Source organism: Terrapene carolina, unplaced genomic scaffold, assembly GCF_002925995.2.
Source record: "Terrapene carolina triunguis isolate 2854851 unplaced genomic scaffold, T_m_triunguis-2.0 Scaffold229, whole genome shotgun sequence".
NCBI classification, from domain to species: Eukaryota; Metazoa; Chordata; order Testudines; family Emydidae; genus Terrapene; species Terrapene triunguis.
Window position 1 is genome coordinate 1,867,976 of NW_020664580.1, and position 25,043 is coordinate 1,893,018.

General features: G+C 44.8%; 2 protein-coding genes across 2 annotated transcripts in view; one reads left to right on the plus strand and one right to left on the minus strand.

Moving 5' to 3' along the window:
* Positions 1-430, minus strand: part of LOC112104958 (zona pellucida-binding protein 1-like) — a 50,877-nt gene extending 50,447 nt beyond the window's left edge. Inside the window, exon 1 of the mRNA XM_026656371.2 lies at positions 352-430. Coding sequence (XP_026512156.1) covers positions 352-430 — 79 coding nt within the window. The remainder of the gene's footprint in view (positions 1-351) is intronic.
* An 8,569-nt stretch (positions 431-8,999) lies between these two features.
* Positions 9,000-25,043, plus strand: part of GLIPR2 (GLI pathogenesis related 2) — a 49,494-nt gene continuing 33,450 nt past the window's right edge. The window contains exon 1 of the mRNA XM_026656374.2: positions 9,000-9,127. Coding sequence (XP_026512159.1) covers positions 9,115-9,127 — 13 coding nt within the window. The 5' untranslated portion in view covers positions 9,000-9,114. The remainder of the gene's footprint in view (positions 9,128-25,043) is intronic.

Here is a 25,043-nt window from a genome sequence, read left to right on the forward strand (position 1 = left end):
AGAGAAGCGCGGCAGAGGCAGGCGAGGCGAAGGAGCTGGCGCCGCGGTGCCCAGCGGCTCTTTCAGCAGGTGCCCCCCCCTCGCCGCTCCGCCTGGGATGACTGACAGGCCGGGACGTTCCTCGAGGGGCGAGGTTGAGCCACCAGCGTGCGGAGCGCAGGCGCAGTCCGGACTCTCCCCGCCTGCGGAGACGCCGCTGTGAATTGGCCCCTAGGCGGGGCCGCCGGCTGGAGCCAGGGAAGCGCGGCCCGAGGATCTCCCGGAGGGGCGGGCGCTCGCGTGACTGGGGAGAGGCCCCGCCTCGCTCCCTGCTCTCTGGGGGCGGAGCCGCCTCCCCGCCCCGTTACTCACCCGCCGCCCCCGGCAGCAGCAGGGCCGCGGCCGCCAGCCAGAGGAAGGCCCAGGGCCGCGGCGGGGCCGTTAGCGCCATGGCGCCGCCCGCTCGCGCCGAGGTTCAGTCTCGCCCCCCCCCCCGGCGATGCAGTAGAATGCGCGGTGGGGGCGGGGCGAGCTGCTGCGGGGAGCGGTGCTGCGGTGGAACGGGGGAGGCGGGTTCCCCCCCCCCGCGGCGCGGCCAAGCCACTAGCCTGTGTAACTGGAGCAAGTTGCAGCCACCCTAGCTCAGGCGCTGCCTATACTGGGGCTGGTTATAGCATGGGGAAGCGGCACCAGTGCAAATCCTGATTTGTGGTGGGCAGCACAAACTGTAGTGAAATGTAGGACTGGACCTCAAGAAGTCGTGGAAGGCCAGCCCCTGTGCTATGCCAGGCCCAAGTAATGCCTGCTAGACTAGTGGCTCTCAACTTTTCCAGCCTACTGTGCCCCTTTCAGGAGTCTGATTTGTCTTAGTACCTCCAAGTTTCACCTCACTTAAAAACTACTTGTTTACAAAATCAGACATAAAAATACAAAAAAGTGTCATAACACACTAGTTCTGAAAAATTGCTTATGGTCTCATTTTTACCATATAATTGTAAAATAAATCAATTGGAATATAAATATTGTACTTACATTTCAGTATATAGTACATAGACCAGTAGAAACAAGTCGTTGTCTGAATGAAAATTTGTACTCACTTCGCTATTGCTTTTTATGTTGCCTGTTGTAAATATCTAGATGAGTTGATGTACCCCCTTGCTCCTGGGGGAATGCTGTACCAGTGCACGTGTGCAGAGTTCATGTCCCCCCATCTATCTTTGCTACCCCACAGAAAAATGACTTTCTGACAGGGAAGCAAAGGGAAGCTGCAAGAGCAGTCATGCACCACTCCCTAGCAGAGCAGGTATATCGAGCAGCTGGCAGAGAGGTAAATCACCGCAGAGCTGGGGACACCCCAGCCTGTGGCTTCTACCCTGAGCTGGGATCAGCTGCTAATCCCGGCTGGGCTGGAGGCAGGAGAGGACGGGACTTTCTCTTCCCCTGCAATGCGTGGCTGAGGCTGTCAGACCCCCTACCCCAGCTGCAGGAAGCTCAGCATCCTCCCCAGCTTCCTGCCCCCAGCGCTCCTCAGCTATGTGGGGGAGGGGTCACTGTACAGGGAGCTGCTCCCCCATCTGCCCAACCCCCGTGCATACCCATACCCCCCCACCAAGCCTCACCCCGTACACCCAGAATCCCCTAGCCCTCCATACCCAAACCCCACTCCATTGAACCTCAACCCCTGCATTTGGAGCCCCCTGCACCCAGACCCCCTGCCTCCAGACCCCCACCCCTGCACCCAGAGCACCCCCACTGAGCTCCATGCACTCAAACCCCCACTCTGATGATCCCCACACCCCTGCGCCCCCTTAGATTCCCCACACCAAGACCCCTCCACTGAGCCCCAACCACTTTCACCTGGAAGCCCTGGCAGTGTCCCATTGCCTCTACACCTGGAAACCTCTCCCCCCACCCCCAAATGAGCCTCTCTGCATCCTGATCCCCTGCCACCTAGACCCCCCGACTGAGCTGCCTGCACCCAGATTGTTCCACACAGAATCCTCTCACCTCACACCTGGATCCCCCACACCAAGCCTCTCCACACTTAGATCCTGCCTGGTTGAGCCTGCCTGTCCTGTACCTGGCTCAGAGTGGCAGGGTCCCAGGGGTTTCTGGGGCGGGCCCAGGCCTTGTGCTGTGTCAGGGTCGGGTGCAGCCTCACCACTTATTCTGTGTCTCTGGGATTGGGGGTGGGGAGGCTGCAGGGTTATCTCCCACCTTCGTGTACTGCCATGCTGGAGCCTCTACATTTACTTATTGACAAATAAAACTTGCAGAATTTTTCAGAATTTTAAAATATTGTGTGCAGAATTTTTATTTTTTTGGCACAGAATGCCCTCAGGAGTAACCCCCTGGAAAGCCTCTGCAAACCCCCAGAGGTACACATACTCCTGGTTGAGCACCTCTGCGCTAAACTACGCCAGATGGATTTGTCTAACTTGTTCTTAAAAACCTCCAATGACAGAATTCCACAACTTCCCTTGCAAGCTTATTCCAGAGCTTAACTACCCTTATATTTAGCAAGATTTTCCTAATAGCTAACCTAAATCGCCCTTGCTGCAGACTAAGCTTATTACTTTTTGCCTTACTGTCAGTGGAAATGGAGAGCAAATGAGTATGATCTTCCTTATAACAACCCGTAACATATTCGATGAGCATCAGGTCCCCTCCCCCATCTTCTTTTCTCAAATATAAACAGCACGGTGTTTTTAAACTTGTTTCATAGGTCAGGTTTTGTAAACCTTTTATCATTTTTGTTGCTGTCCTCTGGACTCTCCAATTTATCCACATTTTTCCTAAAGTGGGATGCCTAGAATTGGACACAGAATTGCGGCGGAGGCCTCACCAGAGTGTAGAACAGGACAATTACCTCCTGTGTTTTACATACCAAGTTCATCGGCGTTGTTGACTCATTCAATTTGTGATCCCCTAGGACTACTAGATCCTTTTCACCGGTACTACCACCTAGCCATTTCATAGTTATGCATTTGATTTTTCCTTCCTAAATGAAACACTTTGCACTTATTTTCATTGAATTTCATCTTGTTGAATTCAGAGCAATTCTCCAGTTTGTCAAGGTCATTTTGAATTCTAATCCTGTCCTGCAAAGTGCTTGCAACTGCTCTCAGCTTGGTGTCATCTGCAAATTTTATAAGCATACTCTCCATTCCATTATCCAAATCATGAATGAAAATATTGAATAGTACTAGATGAAGACTGATCCCTGTGAGACCCCACTAGATACATCGTCCCAGTTTGATGGCGTAGGTCAGGGGTTGGCAACCTTTCAGAAGTGGTGTGCTGAGTCTTCATTTATTCACTCTAATTTAAGGTTTTGCGTGCCAGTAATACATTTTAATGTTTTTAGAAGGTCTTTTTCGATAAGTCTATAATATATAACTAAACTATTGTTGTATGTAAAGTAAATAAGGTTTTAAAAATGTCTAAGAAGCTTCATTTAAAGTTAAATTAAAATGCAGAGCCCCCCGGACCGGTGGCCAGGACCCAGGCAGTGTGAGTGCCACTGAAAATCAGCTCGCTTTGGCACACGTGCCATAGGTTGCCTACCCCTGGTGTAGGTAATCCACCTCGCCGACAGGCAGTAGCCAGGTTGACTGTCGACCCCTAACACTGTCTACACTGGGGGTTGGTATAGCTACATATCTCAGGGATGTGGATTTTTCATACCCCTGAGAGATGTAGCTATACTGATGTAAATTCCTAGCACAGACCAGGCCTTAACCTGTTCAGAGGAAGTCCATTCAATACAATGGCTGAAACACCACTGACTGCTGATGCCTTGTCTATATCAGCGTTGTTACTACCTATAAAGCTGTTTTGGTGTTAACGACTACTGGAAGATTTTTTGGGGGAAAAAGCCAGTTTAGACTTTTGTGAGGCCCATAGTGACAAAGCAAAAGAAATTAAATGAACCTCAGGCTGAACCTGTTTTTTAAAATGGGATAAGCAAGGACAACTTTTTTTTTTTTTTTTAAGTATAAACTGGACCAAAATGTAGAGGTGGGTGTTAGGTACATGCTTTATAAGGATGATAAGAAAGAGGTATTAAACAGCGATATTGGTTAAATTGAAGACTGTACTAAAATGAGAAATATTTCACTGAGGAACAAGAAATAATACCAAAGGAAATAAAGAGCATGATCAGGAAATTGCACAAATGGGATTACATTTAGAAAAATACAAACTAATGCAGCAGGGAGGAACATATGAAACATAGATATTCAGTGGGAGGAAGACAATAGGAAAGCAGCAATGTTGAAAGAGACCTGGATAGCATTATAGAACATTGCAAACTAGTTTATAAGTTTACAATGGAACCGGGCAGAAAAGAGTTCAGTGCAATTATGGACTCCCTGCATAGACCAGGAAGGTGAATCATGAATCTGGTGAGTCTGCACCTGGAATTCTGCATACTTAGTTCTGGGCAGCTAAACAAATAGTTATAGATCATTTGGAATTCAGGAAAGAGCAAAAAAGGTTACCAATATGGAGGGACTGATTTATGAGGAAATATTAACCATAGTTTAAGATTCTCTGACCAGGTCATAGATTCTGAGGCCAGGAGGGACCTTTGTGATCATCTAGTATAACAGGCCATACAACTTCCCCAAAATAATTCCTAGGGTATATGTTTTAGAAAAAAATCCAAACTTGATTTAAAAATTGTCAGTGATGGAGAATCCACCACGATCGCTGGTAAATTGTTCCAATGGTTAATTACTCCCACTATTAAAAAATTATCCCTTGTCTCTAGTCTGAATTTTTATAGTGAATTTCTTGCAGCCATTGGATTGTGTTATACCTTTCTCTGTTAGATTGAAGAGCCTATTATCAAATATTTGTTTCCTGTGTAGGTACTGACAGACTGTAATCAAGTCACCCCTTAACCTTCTCTTTCTTAAAATAAATAGACTGAGCTCCTAGAGTCTAAGGCATGTTTTGAATCCTTTAATTATTCTCATGGCTCTTTTCTTAACCCTTTCCAATTAATCAACATCATTTTTGAACAGTGGACTCAGGAATTGGACACAGTGTTCCAGCAGCAGTTGCACCAGTGGCATATACAGAGACAAAATAACCTCTACTCCTACTGGAGATTCCCCTGTTTATGAATCTGTGACGGGTTGGATCACAGAAACCCCCTTGGGAGCTGCCACCCGATGTGCCAAGACTACTCCTGCTTCTGTTTTCCCTGCCAGCTCAGGACTCCAGCACCCCGTCTTGCTGAATTAGATACTCCAGTCCACTTCAACACAGACCCAGGGTCTGAATCACTTGTCCCAATGCTGCAAGTTTACCCAAAAACAGCTCACAGGAGTGTGCTTGTCTTTAGCACTCAGATGCCCAACTCCCAATGGGGTCTAAACCCAGATAAATCCGTTTTACCCTGCATAAAGCTTATGCAGGGCAAACTCATAAATTGTTCGCCCTCTATAACACTGATAGAGAGATATGCACAGTTGTTTGCTCCCCCAGGTATTAATACATACTCTGAGTAAATTACTAAATAAAAAGTGATTTTATTAAATACAGACAGTAGGATTTAAGTGGTTCAAAGTAGTAACAGACAGAACAAAGTAAGTCACAAGCAAAATAAAATAAAATGCGCAAATCTATGCCTAATCAAACTAAATACAGATAATCTCACCCTCAGAGATGCTTCAGTAAGTTTTTCTCAGACTGGACACCTTCCAGGCCTGGGCACAATTCTTTCCCCTGGTACAGCTTTTGTTCCAGCTTAGGTGTTATCTAGGGGATTCTCCATGATGGCTCCTCCCCCCTCTCTCTTCTCTTCCACCCCTTTATATATCTTTTGCATAAGGCAGGAACCCTTTGTCTCTCTGGGTTTCCACCCCCCCTCACTGGAAAAGCACCAGGTTAAAGATGGATTCCAGTTCAGGTGACATGATCACATGTCACTGCAAGACTTCATTACTCACTTGCCAGCACACACATATACAGGGAGACTCACAGGTAAACAGCCATCTGCAGACAATGGGAGTCATTAAGATTCCAAACCATCATTAATGGCCCACACTTTACATAATTACAATAGGCCCTCAGAGTTACATTTTATATTTCTAGTTTTAGATACAAGAGTGGTACATTTATACAAATCAGATGAACATACTCAGTAGATTATGCACTTTGTAATGATACCTTACAAGAGACCTTTTGCACGAAGCATATCCCAGTTGCATTATAGTCACTTATCAAATTTTTATAAAACTATCCCAGTTACATTATATTCACTTATTATCATGTTTTTATAAAACCATATAGACTGCACAACGTCACAGAATCCAAGGATCGAATTACCCCTTTTGACCACACCATCACATTGGGAGCTCATGTTCAACAGATTATCCACCCTGTCCCACAAATCTTTTTCAGAGTCTCTGCTTTCCAGGAGAAAGCCCCTCACTCCCATCCTCTAAGTATGACTTATGTTCTTTGTTTCCAGATGATCTAGATCAGTGGTCTCCAAACTTCTTTGATCGTGCACCCCTATCAGTAAAAAATTTTGAGCACGCACCCCCTGCCGCGCCGGCTCTACTATTTTTGCCAAAGCAAAAAAAAAAAAAAGTGCTTCTCCTGTCGCGCACCCCCAAGGATCCTCTTGCGCACCCCCTGGGGTGCATGCACCCCATTTTGGAGACCACTGATCTAGATTATCCAATAAATGTGCAAAATAGACATTTAATGTCTGACAATAACCCTGAGGCAATAAGTAAAGTATTTATCCCCATTTAATTCACGAGGAAACTATGGGTATGCCTACACTGCAAAAAAAACCCTGCATCAGCAAGTCTCAGACCCTGGGTCAACTGAAGCCCAGAATCTGAGCCTGGGTTCTAGTTCAAGCAGGAACAGCTACACTGCTATTTTAGCCCTGTAGTATGATCCCCACAAGCCCAGGTAGCTGGGAGAGGCAAAGCCTCCCCAAACAGCCCTGCATGGCCCTGCCTACGCTCCCCTTCGAGGCCCACTCCTGCTTGCTGCTTCTCCCTTGGCCCCAGCTCAGGCAGGCTGCTCCTCTTCCTGGAAGCAGGCTGGTGCTGGGGCTAGGGCAGCTGGCTTGCGGCCGGGACTCGGAGCGGTTAGGGCCCCCGGGCACTGGGGCCACAGCACCCAGCGCTCCAGGGCTGGGGGCACTGGGGCCACGGTGCCCAGCGCTCCAGGGTGCTCAGGCAGTGCGGCCTGGGCCTGGTGCAGTGGAGCCGGCAGCTGTGAGGAGGAAGGAGGGGTTCGGAGCTCCGGCAGGGGAATGGGGGCGGAAGGGGCAGGGGCAGAGGAGGTGGGGCTGGGGGCTAGACTCCCCTAACAGGCGGCTCATGTGCCACCCATGCCAGGTCAGTTGACCCAAGCTCTGAGACTTGCTGCCGCAGGTCTTTTTTTTTTTTTTTTTTGCAGTTAAGATGAACCCTATGGCACAGAGAGGTTAAATGACTTGTCCAGTAACACAGCAGGTAAATAGAACCTATGCTCCTGATTCTCAGTCCTGTTTTCTAAACACTAGACTAGACTATGTTTATCTCATACAACTGTGTATAGTTTGACTAAGCTAAGCCAAAGGTCAGAACATAAGTCCACCAACAACTGAAGGATGTAAAAACCAAGGACAGAGAAGAATGTAAGGTGATAGAGGTTGGCTCAAATAGGAATAAATGAATAATATTAAAGTGAAAACATAGCCTGAATAACAACAATACCAACAAAAAATAACTACTTGACAGTAAGATTGTAGTAAACTAGATCTTGCTAGAGGAATGGCAAAAAATCATTAGAGACCTTAAACTGTATGCGACAAAGCCCTAGCAAATACACTACATTGGCTCCGGGGGGGGAGCTAGATGACCTCAAAGGTCTTTTCATTGCTAATTTTCTGTGAATGTATTTCAAGGCAAAAGAAAATTTGTTTTTGTTCAAGAGGACATCCCTTTTCAACATCAAAGGAGTTGAAGATAAGTATCGATATACTGCACAATATAAGGCAAACTCTTGTTGGATCTGTAAAGTTAGGTACACTATCTAGATAATGCCAGAGATGTGTAGTATGCTTTACAAACATAGGAAAGAAAGGTCCTTAGTGCTAAATTTTCATAATTGAATGTCTATGTACCAAAAAGAAAAAAACAGCAACAAAAAACAACAACTGGTTGTTTAAGGGGATAGTGTAACAAACCAGTAGGAGACATGAAAACTTTAATATGAGGGATGTGATAGGATGACTCCCCAGTTCAAAATCCATTTATACAATGACTTGGCAATTTTGCTAGATTTACATTCTTATTTCTTCTGTTTATACAGGCTCTGGGTGGCCGGGCGGTGTGGCCGCAGCGCCCCCAGCCCCATGATCCAGGCGGCCAGCCCCAGAGTGCTGGCTGGCACAGCTGCAGCGTCCCCAGCCCTGGTGCTCCAGGCGGCGCGGCCTCAGCACCAGCCACCCTGAGCTCTGAGTGTGGGAGGCAGGCCAGCCAGCCAGGGCAGAGCGCTGGGAACTGCATGGGGGACCTGGCCTGGGGGTGGAGGGTTGGCAGGGCCACGCTAGGCTGTTTGAGGAGGCCTCCCCCTGCCTACCATACCCATCACCCATGCCCCCAGGACACCAGTCACACTCTAAAATACCTAGTTATTTTTACCTTAATTAAGTTGACACATTACCCAATTTAAAGTAAGTTAACTTCTTTTTTATTGTTGTACTGTTGTGAAGCCTGTTGTGCCAGTTCACATATGGTGTAGTATTTTGTTTGTAACAACTTAGTGTATCAGAAATGGTCTGTTATTACTATACTAAATTGTCATGTGGACCCACATGGTGGTTTTTGAGCTGCTTGGTTTCTGTGGAAGATAAATAACCCCTGACCATAAGCCGGAATCTTGCTAAGAAAAAAAGTTGCCTTATTCCTTATAAGGCATGGGCAGGCTCATGAAAGGGTGTGGTTACAATTCAGTGTGCTGTGAGTTCACTCCAGCACTGTCAGCTCTGCAGACAGTCTCTGCAGGCTTGGAGCTCTATCGAGAAAATTACAGTCAGCTCAAAACACATCTTAATTCTTATAGGAGTAACTAAGTCAACAGAAGCAGCTTCAGGTAACAATCAAGAACGAGGTCATGGGAAAGTCAGGTTGGTGAATATTTATACAGAGCTTGTTGTGAATACTTAATCTGTAGATTATGTAAACAAAGCTTGTATGCCAAAATCCTTCCTGATGGTTTAAGAATTGCAAAAATGGTAGTGGCTTTGTCTTGTACGAGCTGATTGCTTTTATGCATACAGTAATCCAGGAGGAGTTTCTTTGTTTTGTGACAAAGGAATGTTTTCATTAGATTTAAAAATATTGTATAGAATTTATAAGATAAAACCAGTTACCTTATTATATATGGTGACTTTAATATTTAAGGTAGCTTTGCTTTGATGTATGCAGTTAGACTAGCTATACAGTACTTGAAGCACGATATTTATAATTATAAGCACCTTAGTTGTGAAACTGCAGTTGGTGAGTGGCTCCGTAAGCATAACTGAGGCAAATTATGTAGTTATAAATATGCTTATTGCATTAAGTTAAGTACTTCTTGCCTAGATGAGCATATTCAGGAAACTGTTAGGATCAGCCTTTAGCTACAATTCAGCAGAATATAGTCTCTGGCTTTGCAGGGTTCATAGGTTTCACAGCTGTGTATCCTCCTCCCTGTTGTGAGGATGAAATCTACCCTCTCTGCCAGCCATGGATTGTTGCATTAGACATTCCACAGCTGTCATCCTTTGCATGGCCAAAGTCTGTCAGTATGATTCTGATATCTCTTATGCTGGTGTAGATCAGAACAAATTCCACTGAAGTCACTGGAAATACACTAGTTTTACACCAGCGTGCGTGAGATCAGAACTGGGCCTAAGCCCATCATGGTGTCTTTATATTAGTTATCAGATTTATGGAGCCAATGGAGATTTGCTTATTATGATCAGTCGAGTCTATTAATGAGGGGATATGAGTTTTACCTGGTTGATTTTATATCTGTTAGTCTGAAGAATTTGAAAGGGCTCATGCCCCAAAGATACTAAACTCTCTCACTGAAACTGCATTTCAGAGAAGGGGAAGAAGGGCATTATGCAATTTAAAGATTAATGCTCTGCCTACACACACAGCTGACAGGACCTGGGAACCAAACATAGCAGAAGAGGAGTTCTGACTCCAGTAAAATAGTTTTTAGATGATGGAACAGAAGTTCCTTCTAATACAAATAGGCAACTTGAAAAAAAATAGTCTGAGCATAGGCCAGGCCAGGCCTGGCCTCAATCATTCTGTCCCCTGGCGGACACACAGGAGAAGTTACTCCAACACTAGAACACTTGTAACTCTCTTGCTCACATGGGGATATTGACTGTTCTGAGAAAAATGGGGGAGCTCATTTACATATTCCCACTGCTCGCTGCTGTGAAGCTGAATCATTTCTTTTGGCAGCAAACAATGGATGGTCATCAATAAATGACATATATAGGGCCTAGAAACTAGAACAGAGGACTTTCAGTTCTTAAAAGTGCAAGCCTCTCCCAGTTAAGCTCAAGAAACATCTTCATTAGCTGTCAGTTATGGTAGGGCTTTTTGACCTTACTGTTTATTGGGAGTTGAAATGGGCCTTTACTCCTTGGAAGACCATACACCAGGTGCCATATTGTCAAAACCACTCAGCACTCATAATTAGGATTAGATTTTCAAACAGTTTATCATGTTGAGTGCTGAGGTCTTTAGAAAATCTGGTCATAAAAGGTGAGACAATTGCAAAAACCTGAGCAGGACTTAATCCATCCAGTAGAGGGAGGTAGGAGACATACATTCTATGTCAGATGTTACATGGCTAGAATGTGAGTGCTCTTTGTAGTCACATGGCTCTGAAGGCTACAGATGTTTTCAAATGGATTAGGTCCTTAGTAAATATGTTTGTGATTTAAATTCCTATCCTGTTTCAACACTTCTAAATTTAACTATATAATTTTTAGGTTGGAATAACACTTTTATGCTAGTAGAATAAAAAGGACAATTGTCAGATAAATTAACAACCCAGTGTTACACCAATAAAGATTATGTTTAATTGGGCAAAAGTGGTGGAAATCAAAATAGGTGCAATCCAATTAGAATTTGATTAAAATCTGTTTATCTTGGCATGGACATGGTCCATGTTTGATTACTGGTAATTCTGTGGATGATGAGATTAATCTCTGTAATAAATAACAGATTATGTTTCCCTGACACTTACTGAGCGTCAGTCAGTTGTGGTTTTTATTCTGAAATTACTTCCAGTCTCTTACTGGTTTTTGTTAGTTTGCCAATCTTGATAGTTCTTGTGGGTATAATTTTTAGATAATCATTATACAAATACATCCCAGAAGTGGATTTTCTTTGGTTACTTAATAGGTGGTACTCCTCCTTTTGAATCAACACTGGGTGACCCAGCATGCTATCAGTGGGCAGTATATGTTGCTGGGGGTACATTCAGATATGATCTATAACTGTGGTCCTCATAGATGCTGCTACAGCCCCTGGCTTGAAGTGGTTTCTATCACATACAGGGTTTACAGTTTGGTTCAATGGCTCTCAGTACCCCCACTATACAAATTGTTCCAGCACCATGGGAGATCCTGACCATCTATTATTAAAAATCTTCCAGGCATACAATAAGAGTAGAGGTGTTGACCCCTCTGTTCTGCCCTGTTCCCTCTTAGACAATTACATTCACTGACTAATTTCTCTGTGCAATTTCAATTTGATGTAGTATTCTTCATTTCCTGTCCTGAACCATTCTGTGGTCTTTTCTCTTTAAATAACCGTGTGTTCCATACAGAGGTGGCTGCATTTCAGTGATAGGTGAACTGATTCCTAGTATATATCTGATGTTGTGAAGCTTAATTAATATTTGTAAAGCTCTTTAGGTAAATATCCAACTCCTGTACAAATGTAATGTGCTCCACAAATAGCATTCCTCATCCCAAATACCAAATCATTCAATTAATGCTACCTCCTCACCAGCTACAAACTAAATCAGTTTATGAGTTCCCTATAACAAGTCAATGCTAAACAGCCCTTACCTCCTCAACAAATTGATTTGTGCTGGCCCTACACATGCAACCTTCTGGTGGGAGGATAGGGCAGGAGGCTTCCATCCATTCCCCTACTCAGCCCTTGATGGGGCAGTATTGGCAGGAGGCCCCCCATACAAGCAGAGCTTTCTGCTCCAGGAGCTACATAGAACCAGACAATTTTTTTTTTCAATGAAGAGTAAATTTACCAAAAAATGCATTTTTGGAGGCACCCAAACTGTTTATGAATTCAGGTCAAATGTGGCAAATAGTTTGACCTGGAAAAAAAAAGCCAGAAAACAAAAATTGTGAAAACACTGAAATGTTTTGAATCGACATTTCAGGAAGGAAATGAAGATTTGACTTGATAGTTTGTTTTGGAAATGCCAATTCAAATTGACATTCCGAATGTTCCATTTCAACTCAAATGACTTTTTTTGTTTTGAGAAAAAACAAAAGAGTTGTTTTTGTTTGAAATGAACATTTTTTTTCCAGTTTGCCCATGGAACCAGAAAAAAAAAAAATCAATGATTCACTCAGTTCAGAGTCACAGGCTGGCCAAAGAACCTTACTCCTAACAGCAGCAGCTGTGCCCCTCCTACCGAGCACCTTATCTCAGTGGTTCTCAAAGTTTTGTACTGGTGACCCCTTTCACATAGCAAGCCTCTGAGTGCGGCCCCCTTATAAATTAAAAACACTTTTTAAATATATTTAACACCATTATAAATGCTAGAGGCAAAGCTGGGTTTGAGGTGGAGGCTGACAGCTCGGGACCCCTCTGTGTAATAACCTCGCAAGCCCCAGTTTGAGCACCCCTGTCTTATCTGCAATGCCAGCCAGGTTCCCCCCTTACAGAGGTAGTTGCGCTCGCCCTGCTCCCAAACAGTGGTGTGGGTGGTAGAGCCATCTGTCTGAGCCTGCCGACAGATATCACTGCATGGGGTTATGTTTAGAAGATTTTGTTTGAAACTTTAAGGGCATTTAAAAAAATGTAAGCTGAGGTTCTGCAGAAATTGATGCAAAGATTGCTATTTGCTGTGGGTGAGTGGATTTTTCAAGCCCTACTAGCAATATTTCTAAATTCCTAGCCTAGCAGTCAGACCGCCTTCTCGTTTGGTAATTTTAGAACATTAAACATGATAGCAATATTCCCCTGTCAGGACTAGAACATCCCCTCCCATGAAAATGATACACTGGCCGGGAAACTCCCCAAATTTTGCCTACATTTCCAGGAAATCATTCCTTTTGGGACAATAGTTGGGGCAGTCTTTCAACTCCATGAATCCTGGGGATCTGAAAGGAAAAGTCTGTCTCAGTGCTTCTTGACAAGAAATGACCACACCAGGGGCAGGCAATTCTATGCTGCTCTGCAAGATTCCTAATGGCTGAATTCCCTGCAGCTGTGCACTTGCAGCTGTGCAGGGACTCTGCAGCATTAACTCCCAATAACTCCCACTTGCATGTCTGTAGGGCCATCTGGTAATGATGTTTCAGAGAGCAGCTGGTTGCCAGCCCCACCCTTAGGCTCTGAGGAGCCTGATCCTTGCTGAGAACCCATAAATAAGCTTCTAACGGTCCCCACTGAATAGGGTGACCAGATGTCCTGATTTTATAGGTGCTTATTACCCCCCCCCCCACCCCCTCCCTCTGTCCCAAGTTTTCATACTTGCTATCTGGTCACCCTACCACTGAAGGGGTGGAAGAATGTTGCAAAAATAGCACTTCCCTTCTCTCCCTCCCCCTACCCACTTTCCAGGCTCTGAGAAAGGCTTTTTTAATTTGAGTGTTCTCTACTCCTGAGCAGAGGGGATGGCCCGGAGATCTGTCATTAACTGTTCTTTGAAGGAATCTTGTTAATGTGGTATAAAATAACATCACGTTGGGGGAGATTCAATAAGGAGTGACTCAGTAGATATTGTATATCAGTGGTTTTCAAACTTTTTTCTGGCAACCCAGTTGAAGAAAATTGTTGATGCCCGTGACCCAACGGAGGGGTTTGGAGTGTGGGAGGGGGCTGAGGCAGGGGGTCAGGGCTCTGGGGTGGGGGTGCAGGCTCTGGGGTGGGGCTGGGGATGAGGGGGTTGGGGTGCAGGAAGGGGTTCTAGGTTGGGGGGGGCTCAGGCAGGGGATTAGGGCACGGGCTTACCTCGGGCCAGGGCTGGATTAATCTTTTGTGGGCCTGGTGCCAAACATATTTGTGGGCCCCCATGGAGGCAATGGTGCATGGCACAGGGAGGTCAGTCCCAAGAGCAAGGGGCCAGCCAGAACCAATGGGGCATGGTATGGCAGGGGTGGCCCCACTCCGCGCAGCCCAGTGCAAGGCCACTATTTACAAACCGGCAGTTGCCAGACACACAGTGGCCCACCTGGCCCTGTGCTGCCAGCATGCCCCTTCTCCTCAGGGGCAGGCCCATGCCGTGCCACACAGCCCCCCCCCCCCCGCCCAACACCCTGCCTGACTCCCTATGGCCAGAGCCCCCTGGACCCACTACGTCCAGCGCCCTCCACCCCACAAATGCACAGCGCCCTGCACAACACTACTCCTGCCCAGCGCCCCCCTGCCCACAGCCCCACCACAACTGTCCAGCACCCCCTCAGAACCCCCACTCCCTAGTGCCCCAACACACACAGATCTTCCCCGCCCCTCACAGCCCATCCCTCCCCCCCACACGCATACCCCAGAGACCCACTCCCCCATGCCCTGCCTCCCGGCCACACTCACCTGCTCTGCTGGGAGGCGACTGTGTCTGCCAGGCTGAGATGGCAGCACAGCCAGGGCTGGTCCCGGGGTGGGGAATCGCTCTGGCCCCTTGGGAGTGACGTGATCAGCCAGGGCCTGTCCTGGCAGGGCTCCCTTAAGACACACTTGCCTGGAGGGGCTCAGCCAAGCCCCCCACACTGTTCCCCCCACCCCCATCTGGCTGAGACTGGCAGGGCTTCTGTACCAGTCCCAGGCAGCTCAGCTCCGGGGTCCCCACAGATGGTGGGAAGCAGAGACTGCCTGGAGCCAGAGGTGCATTGGGGTCCGGCCAGGGGGCAGAGAGGAGCAGGCGGATGGGGCCAGGGGGCCAAGAGAAACCCTCAGCCAGCCAGCGGGCAGGCCGAGAGGAGCAAGTGCTGTGTGGGGGGAACCAGTGAGATCCCCGGGTGCAGTGCAAACGGAGCAGGCTGGGGCCCCTTATAAGCATGGGCCACTGGCGCCATTGTAAACCCGGTGTGACGGGTTAGATTACAGAACCTCCCTTGGGAGCTGCCACCCGATGTGCCAAGACTACTTCTGCTCCTGCTTTCCCTGCCAGCTCGGGACCCCAGCACCCTGTCTTGCTGAGCCAGACATTCCCATCTGCTCCAACAAAGACCCAGGGTCTGAATTACTTGCCCCAAAGCTGCAGGTTTACCTGAAAGCAGCTAACAGAAGTGTTCCTGTCTTTAACACTCATATGCCCAACTCCCAATGGGGTCTAAACCCAAATAAATCCGTTTTACCCTGTATAAAGCTTATACATGGTAAACTCATAAATTGTTCACCCTCTATAACACTGATAGAGAGATACGCACAGCTGTTTGCCTCCCCAGGTATTAATACATACTGAGTTAATTAATAAGCAAAAAGTGATTTTATTAAATACAGACAGTAGGATTTAAGTGGTTCCAAGTAGTAACAGACAGAACAAGGTAAGTCACCAAGCAAAATAAAATAAAATGCGCAAATCTATGTCTAATCAAACTGAATACAGATAAGATCCTCACCAGTTCTAGAATGCTCCCTTTTACAGACTAATCTTCTTTTAGCCTGGGTCCAGCAGTCACTCACACCCCTTGCACACTGTCCTTTGTTCCAGTGTCTTTCAAGTATCCTGGGGGGTGGAGAGGCTCTCTCTTTAGCCAGCTGAAGACAAAATGGAGGGGTCTCCCAGGGGTTTAAATAGACTTTCTCTTGTGGGTGGAGACGACCTCCTCACTCCTATGCAAAGTCCAGCTCCAAGATGTAGTTTAGGAGTCACCTGGGCAAGTCACATGTCCATGCATGACTCACAGTTTTTACAGGTAGCACCCATTGTTTACATGCTACCTTGAATGTCCTCAAATAGACTTCTTATGTGGATTGGAGCATTCCAAGATCCATTGTCCTTTAAGTGTTTCTTGATTAGGTACTTAATTTCAACATTCCTTTCTCCAGGAACTGACCAAATGCTCTACTAAGGTTATTTAGAAATCAAGCCAGTTCACTGCCAACATTCATAACTTCGAAAACAAAAATGATACATGCATACAAATAGGATTAATACATTCAGTAGATCATAACCTTTACGGAGATATGTTACATGGCATAGGTAGCAGCATAAAACACATTCTAAGCATATTTCCATAAAGCCTTATGTGAGGTACCGTCACACCCGGCACTGCCTCGGGCAGCGGCGCAGTGGGGATGCTAAGGCAGGCTTCCTGCCTGTCCTGGCACCGCGGACCACGCTGTGCCCCAGAAGGGGCCAGCAGCAGGTCCGGTCTGACCCGCAGTTTGAAAACCACTGTTGTATATCATCTTACATATCCTTCTGTAAATATGAGTCAGAATTCAAAACAAAAGAGCTGTATCCGTGAGAAGTGAGTGAGCACTAGGAGTATCCTAGGTTGTACTGCCAATTGAGCCAGTACAACAAATAAATAACTGATAAGATCCAAAAAGAATACAAATGATTACAAAAGAAAAACAAATCACTTTTAAAAATTTGTTTTAAACACGGTTACAGCTTTAGAAGCAAATGTCATTTTTCTCATTAAGTAATGTGGGATAAATGCAACTTTTGGAAATATTCAAATGCCTTCGATTTCTTTATGCAAAGTGAGATACATCTTAAAGTGAGCTAAAATTCATGTCACTGTTCTGTGAAGCTGTTATACAAAATGTCTTTCGACATTTGTTGCAACTGCCTTGTTCTAGTTCTTAAGGAAAGTATCACAAGTTCACTAAAGACCCCATCTATTAATTTTCTGTGAAACCTTATGCACACAGACTACCAAAATGATAATTCATTTTCTGTGTTTGTATGTTTTACAGGACCAGAGGGGGTAGACAGGAGATGATGAATTAGTCTTTGTTGTTAGCAACAAGATGTTCATAGAATATCATAGTTGGAAGGGACCTCAGGAGGTCATCTCATCAACCGCCCTGCTCAAAGCAGGACTAATCCACAGACAGATTTTTGGTCCAGATCCCTATACGGCCCCCTTGAGGGCTGAACTCACAACCCTAGGTTTAGCAGGCCAATGCCCAAACCACTGAGCTATCCCTCCCCTCCTGATAATCAGGAAAATTAGGGCAATTGCAGATCTTAGAAATGTTATCTCCTCTTATTGTCTAAGGGTCTTTCTATACAAGGAATAGACTAAAAAAAGTGCTTTTTAAAATCAAGCTACTTAACCCAGTTAAAAACACACACGTGCTTTTAGTCTGTTCCTTGTGTGGAAAAGCCCTAAATCAAACAAAGGATTAGAGATGCTATATTTAAAAAAAATCAAAATGCAGTATTCCTAACCAGCAGACAACGCTTTAAGCCAAAATCTCTCTTGCACTCCCTGTAACCCTGCTGAAGTCAAAGGAGCTGCATGGTGTGTAAGAGAGTGCAGAATTTGGCTCTAATTTTGCACGGCACTTGCCCTTTAAACATGAGACTCACCAATGTTGCAGTAGATTGTGGCATATCTCTAATTCTTCTTGTTTATTGAAGGTTAAGTGCAGCCCACCCATGCTCAAAACTGATAAATGCTCAGAGCAAACATATCCGAGCAATTTAAAAGAGCAAGACAGACTGTACTTGTCTGCAGTTCTATCTCAAGGTTCTTCATAAAGTAGAACTTCAAAACATGCTCTCTTTGTTGCTTTCTCTTAATCCAAAGGGAAACTGTTGGGCTTTTTCAACAAGTTAATAAGGCACCATGAAAAATTTTCCTTTACTAAAATTAGGTGAAAGTTAGTCATCCAAGAAATGAGTCTTTTGGCAGTGTTGCCAAGTGGACAGAGCACTGGACTAGGATTGAGACCTGGGTTCTATTCCCAACTATGCTACTGGTTTGCTGGGTGACCTTATGCAGGTCACTTCAACACTGTGCTTTAGTTTGCCCATCTGTACAATGGAGGTAATGATATTTATCTCTTTGTAAATTGTTTTGAGATCTAGTAATGAAAAACGCTATATGAACATGAGGAACTATTATTATTATTTATTAATACAGTGGTAGTTTCTGCCTTCGCTTGTGTGCGTTTGACTTGGACATAATCACTGCTTCATATACACTGGAGAATCAGAAATTTGGGTGGGGGAGAGTGTGCTATTTTGTACGTGTGCCATGCAGACCTAAGAGTGTGCCCACCTTCAGGAAGGTCATCATAGCAGTAGAGGTAGAATTTGGTGCAAAAACTGCTGACAGGCCCTTATGATCCAGCCTTTAGGGCTCTATTGTGTCTCCGGCGCGTTCTGTGTTATCTGACCCCAGAGTGAGGTAAGTCACATAAGTGCTAGCAGTGGGACTGAAGGAGTATTTCATAGTTCTAGGTTCATAGTGCAGCAGAAATCCAGGGATGTGAGTGGGCAAGGTAGAAATTCCAACTCCTTTTGAAGATTCATCCCATGGTGCCCCCTCCCCCTTTGAGTTTCCTTTCCCCACTCTCCTCCCCAAGGGAAGGGCCAGATGTCATGTAGCTGCTCCCCTAAAGAAATATGAAGATGAGAGAGGGGGCCAAAGGCTGCTGTTCTCCCCCAAACCCTCAGAAGATCGAAATAAGGAAGGAGCAGGCTGAGTCATTTGGAGGAAGAGGTTTTAGGCCTGCCTGAGGCCAACACAACTATCTAAGGTTCACTGACAAGGAACCAGAACGAGTTTTAGATTTCCATAGAAACCATGTGATTTTCATGTGGTCTCAGGCATCAGTCTGACCGGTTCACACAGTCATGTGTACTGTGCAAATAAATTATGGTATGATAAGGTAACTTGGCAGATAACCTGTGCCATCGCCTGGAGTCTTACGCAGTTGTTACTGTGATGGTGGGTTCACAAACCATTTTATAATTAGAAAAAAGCTCTTTAGGATATGGACTGCTTTTGAATGTGTTTGTACAGTGGTTAGCCCAGGTGGGGACCCAATCCTGGCTGGAGCCTCTAGGTCCTACTGTCATACCAATACTGTAATGAAATAAATTGGGCCACATCTTCATAGAGTGTTGTATGGACATTTTCCCTCCCTGTGGCAACTACAATTGTCTATGTGGTAAAGAAAAGTTAGGAAACTATTTAATGTATTTTAAGCTTATTTTAATGTGATATAGAAACTGGAAACAAGGAGCAATAAATCTCCATTGACAAGCAGTAAGACTGTGGTGGCCCACAGGTCAGATCCAGCCCAGGGGACAATTCCCTCCATCCCTCAAATGTGTCCATCCCCCCAACAGACTTGCAGTACAAAATGGTGTCCTCCATGCGGCATGACTGCACATACGATATGTTCGAGATCATGCCACAAGTCATGTTGTTTATCTATTCATGGCATGATTTTATAAATTGCTTCCTTATATTCAGGGGTGAAAGTAACTCCGAAGACTTACCGGTATGGGGGCCGGCTCCAGGCCCAGGAAGGGGTGGGGACTTGGGCGGGTAGCAGCAGCGGCAGCCGGAGCCCCGGGCCCTTTTAAATCGCTGGCCCTGGGGCAGCTGCTCCCTTTGCCCCCGCCCGTCGGCAGCCAGGGTGGGGGAAAGGGGCAACGACATTAAAGCGCTGCCATGGCAAAGGACCCCCCATAAAGCGCTTTAACGTCCCTGCCCCTTTTGCCTCTCCCGTCGGCAGCCCTGCCGGTAGGGTCCGTACCGGCAGGGCCGCCAACGGAGAAGGGGCAGCGACATTAATGCTCTGCTGTGACAGCGCTTTAAGGACAGTCCTTTGCCGCAGCAGCGCTTTAACATTTCTGCCCCTTCCCCACCCCACCCCCAGGCTGCGTACGGGCCGGTACCGGCTTCTTACCGGTACGCTGTACCGGCCTGCACTGGCTCACTTTCCCCCCTGCTTATATTCCTTCTAAACATAAGCAACCAGTACAAATTATTGAAATTTGTACTCAAAATAAGGTTTAGGTAGCAAGATTATGTAGTGGTCTAGAAAACAATGTAAACACAGAATACAGTGAACGTCTTATGCAATTTACTAATTTTGAATAATACAAATTCAGATGTGTCATTTATATTCATTCCTTGGGTATGAATATGTATACAAATATTTAATATTGATCATATTAGGGGTGCACAGCTTTTTAAGAGAAATCTAGCTTAAAACTGAAATTGGCTAATGGAGCAATATGCAATTTGCAATTTGTTCATACAAAAATTGTGTTTTAAATTCACATTAAGGTGCAATTGCATTCACAAATATTATTACAAATCTATGAAAATGTTTCCTACTACTGCCCCTGGAAATAGGGAAGTCTCCAGCACCAGAAAACAGAATTGGATCAGTGACCCTACAAGAAGGTGAAATCAAAAGAGGAAAACATTATGATTGCTTCATTTTGCCTATATAGGAGATCTGCTAGCTGTCTCAGCTCTAACAAATGGATGTAATCCAGTGCTAGCTAGTGATGAATTTTCAGGGAATTTTTTTACTGTTTGGTTGGGCGTTGGAGAATTTTTGGCATGATAACTCACAAGGAATTCTTCTTAATCAGGCAGCAGCTTCCTCTTTTGAGTTAATGGCCTGACCATGTTTTCCACCATCTTAGATTGGCTAAGAAGTTCAGAGAGGCATTATTCCCACCCCAGCTTTCTAAAAGCAGAATGCCTCTGCATGTGGCCTGTTTACAATAATTAATCATTAATCAATAAACAAGGGCTTTTGGCAGCGTGGCAATGGCGTGGCAAGCACTGGCTTCTACAAATACAGCAGGTAGTCAGGCCCAACCATATGTATGGCAACTTATCTATGAAGGAGGCTGGTTAGTGGTTCAATAGCTAGCGTCTTCATTGATACACAAAGGAAATCATGTCTGCTTATGCCATGAAAGTGGGAAACTTGGTGTAACAACTGTTCAAGGTCTGGGGAATCTATGCTCATTAGCCTGGCTTCTGCTTTGTTTGTTTGGCAGAAGGTTCTAAATCCTCTCAAGGAGTAACAAACAAACTTCTTGATTCCTTCCAGCAAGTGTTTTTGAGCTCCTCAAATCTCTCTACAGAAGTGGATGATCCTGGGAAGGGCCATTCTTCCCAACATCCAGGTTAACAAGTGTATTTTTTCACCTGTTGCATACCAAGTGTGGGCAGTGGTTTAGTTAGTAAAAAGCCTTAACTGAGAAAATATATAAAGGCTGTTATTGATTTAAACAAAAATGGAATTTGCAGTTAATATATTTTCAAATGTTTTTAATGCTATGCATAAAAATATAAGAAACACTGTATACCAACTATAACACTTCATACCATATACCTCAAGTGGGGGAAGCCTGCCAAAACAGTTATCTGGTAGCGTGACTACTCACCTTGTTACATGATGTGGCACATATACAAGACTATTGCATAGCCAGTGTAATGTAGAGAGAAATAGTGTGATGAGAAGAGATTCTGTCTTAACGTCAATTAACTTTAATAAGAGCTTGAGAGACATGAGCCTCACTGAAAATATAGCCCCATGGTGAGAAAAGTGTAAGAAAAGGCAAGATGGGAGGGGAAAAAAATGCAAAAATAGATCAAGGAAAATCCTCACCAAAAGGGATCTCCTAGATTGAAATGAATGCTATTTTGAGCAGGTCTAACACACAAGAAAGTCCAGCATAAAAAAAAAAAAGAAAGACAGTGTTCCTGGAAACTGCTTCCCTTCCAGTTCATGTATAACTATAACCCCAAAACTTCTAGTGCCTTTTGGCAATACTTTCTCTGTGAATTTGAGATACCACACCCGCAGGTATTTTTTCTTAACTCTTGCCCTGTGCAGGAAGTTACAAGGATGCTCCTCCCACTTTCTGGAAAGTGCCTCTTTGCTCTCCTAATACAGCATCCTTCGTCCTGTGCGTACATAACTTTTTATTTCTTCTGTGTTTCCCATAAATATTGCAACTATTTTTATTTGAAAGAGGGGAGCCTTAACAGTGGGAAAACTCAAAGTTCTGAAATGAGGGGAAGGAGGGATTCTATGATATTAAAATGGAGTAAGAAATATGAATTTTTAACTCCTTGCTAGCATTCCAAAAGGTTTCGTCATTAAAGTAGCAAAAATCCCCAATGGCCAGAGATGTGGCACTAGATGGGGAGGGCTCTGAGTTACTACAGATAATTCTTTCCCAGGTATCTGCCTCGTGGGTCTCGTCCAAATGCTCAGGGTCTAACTGAGTGTCATATTTGGGGTCAGGAAGGAATTTCTCCTGGAGCCGGCCCTGACTTGAAGTCTTTAAACCATGATTTGAGGACTAGTAACTCATCCAGAGGTTATGGGTCTATTTCAGGAGCGGGTGGGTGAGGTTCTGTGGCCTGCAACATGCAGGAGGTCAGACTAGATGATCACAATGTTCCCTTCTGGCCTTAGAGTCTATTAGTCTATAAAGACCATCCTGAGGTCTTCGTGACCTTGGGCATGTGGAACAAACTGAGGCAAAGGATAGGTATAGCTGTGGGCTTTTTACTTCTCACCCAAATCAGAAATCTCAGGTATTTTCCCACAGAAGGGCTGTTATTGTAGGGGAATAAAATGATTAAATAAAGATTACTGTAGCTGGTCTTGCTTCAGAGTAGGATGTTGGTCCCAGTACATTTAATTATATCTGTACTGTGTATTATGATATTCTTATTTTTATTTCAGTCATAGCTTTACTAATAAAAGGTCATTTTCACAATAAAGGTAAATTATAAAATACCTATCATAGGTGAACACAATATGACACGTACAAACCAGCATGGCTTCTGCTAAGGCTCTGAAGCACCTTTCTAATCCCCTGATCCTGGGTCAGCCAGAGACCAAAGAGAGCTCCTGGAATAATTTAGCAAAACCTAGGGGCTGCTTCTAAATTATACTCACTGCAGTGTGTCCCACAGGGGCCAGTGTGTTGGACAGGATTCAGGTGGCGCACCATGCACTCTCCCCCTGGGATGTCCCCTCACTGCCCTTTCTCCACCCCAACATCGCCCAGTATTATTTATTATTTCTATTATCTTGGAGACCCCATGATGGACCAGGACCCCATTGTGCTAGGTGCTGTACAAACACAGAAGAACAAAGACAGTCCCTGCCCCAAGGAACTTACAACCGAAGTATGACAGCTCTGCACCACCTGAGCATTATGACTTCTTTATGACCGCTAAAGTGGCACAAAGCGGTCAGAGCTGGGGCAGTCAACAGCCTGGACTGCTATAGTCAGTCCTGATCACCATGTCTCAAGAAGAATAGAGTAGAAATAGAGGGGGTTCAGAGGTGAAAATGAAGAAACTTTCATATGCGGAGATACTGAATAGATTGGCACTGTTTAGAGAGACGGCTAACAGAGGGGACAAAACAGAAGTATTCAAAATAGTAAATTGCGCAGAGAAGGTAAATTGCTCCTATTTACCTTTTCTCATAATATGAGAATGGGGAGACAGTCCAGGAAATTGAAAGGCAGCAGAACTTAATTCTGACAAGAGGAAATACTGTTTCACACCACACATCATTAACCTATGGAACTCATTGCTATAAGATATTGCTGAGGCCAAGACCTCAGGATTCAAAAAAGGATTAGATACTTACAGTAACATTTGATAGGATGATTTTTTTTTAATTAGAGGGTTTAAAACTTCATGACATAAAACAGAATCTTAATTGACTGGGATTAGGGAGTAACTTTCTCCATGGGCCTAAGCAACCCAGTTGCACAGAACAGGGAGGCACAAAAGCTATTTCCAGCTGGGAACAAGCCTGGAAATTCCCACTAACTCTCACTTTCAGTGTCTGGCTTCTCAGTTAATGGCATGTCACTGAAATGGAAAAAATAGAATTCCTTCCAAAACAAACTAGAAGATTTTTGGCAGTGTGGAGTCTCTTCTTGCATATCAGAGCACACAGATCCTGGAGGGAAAAAAAGGCAAAAATATACATGACTTTGAGATCATGGTGGATAATTACTCATTTATATAATTGTTCAATAGTAGCTTTTTTTGTGGGGGTGGGAAAAGGGCAGAGAAAGAGACACAGAGTAACTCTAGGCAAAAATTAAGTCCTGTTTGCTAAGTCTTGAGTAAATTGTCGGTATTGTCAATTGTGCCTGCTACTTATTTGCTTTTGTAAGCCAAAATGTGAATGCAAAAACAATTTTTGGTGCTATGTTTCTGCTAATGTGTTGAGTGACTATTTACGTGATCCTGTAAATCTCTGGACTCTTTGTCTAGTATTTTTCTCTTTTGCTCTTGCTGTTATTGGAGATATTTGTGTCACAGTTCCCGAGTTAACTGTACTTCTAAACCTCCATGGTCCCCATGAGTGTAGCTCATTAGCTCTTAGGCCTCTAGCTTTCACCTTTCTCAAGGTAAGATCCCACAATCCTCTCCCTCCAGACATGGCTGCATAGCTGTCATTCTGTGATCACCTCAGCATCTCTCACTTCAGAGGCAATAACAAAGATATTCAGTGACCAACCGGCTCTCATAAAGTAGCATGCTATTTTTTTAGAACAAAAACATTTCAGTTCAAACATATCTTAAAAACAATAAACAGCTTATATGCATGCCTGGTTTTCCAGGTGGTCATCCATCTTTCATATGGAAACCCTGGCAGGCTTTAAAGCACTTCAGGTCCTCTCACAGGGCCTGTCTATGGGCACAGACTCATGTCAGCTCTTTGATTAAGTGTCAGTGACCCTCTCCCAGGTCAGGGCTGTCACTGTGTACCGTTTCAGATCCTCTGTATCAGGGCCGGCTCCAGCATTTCTGCTGCCCCAAGCAAAAAAAAAAAAAAAAAAAAAAACCC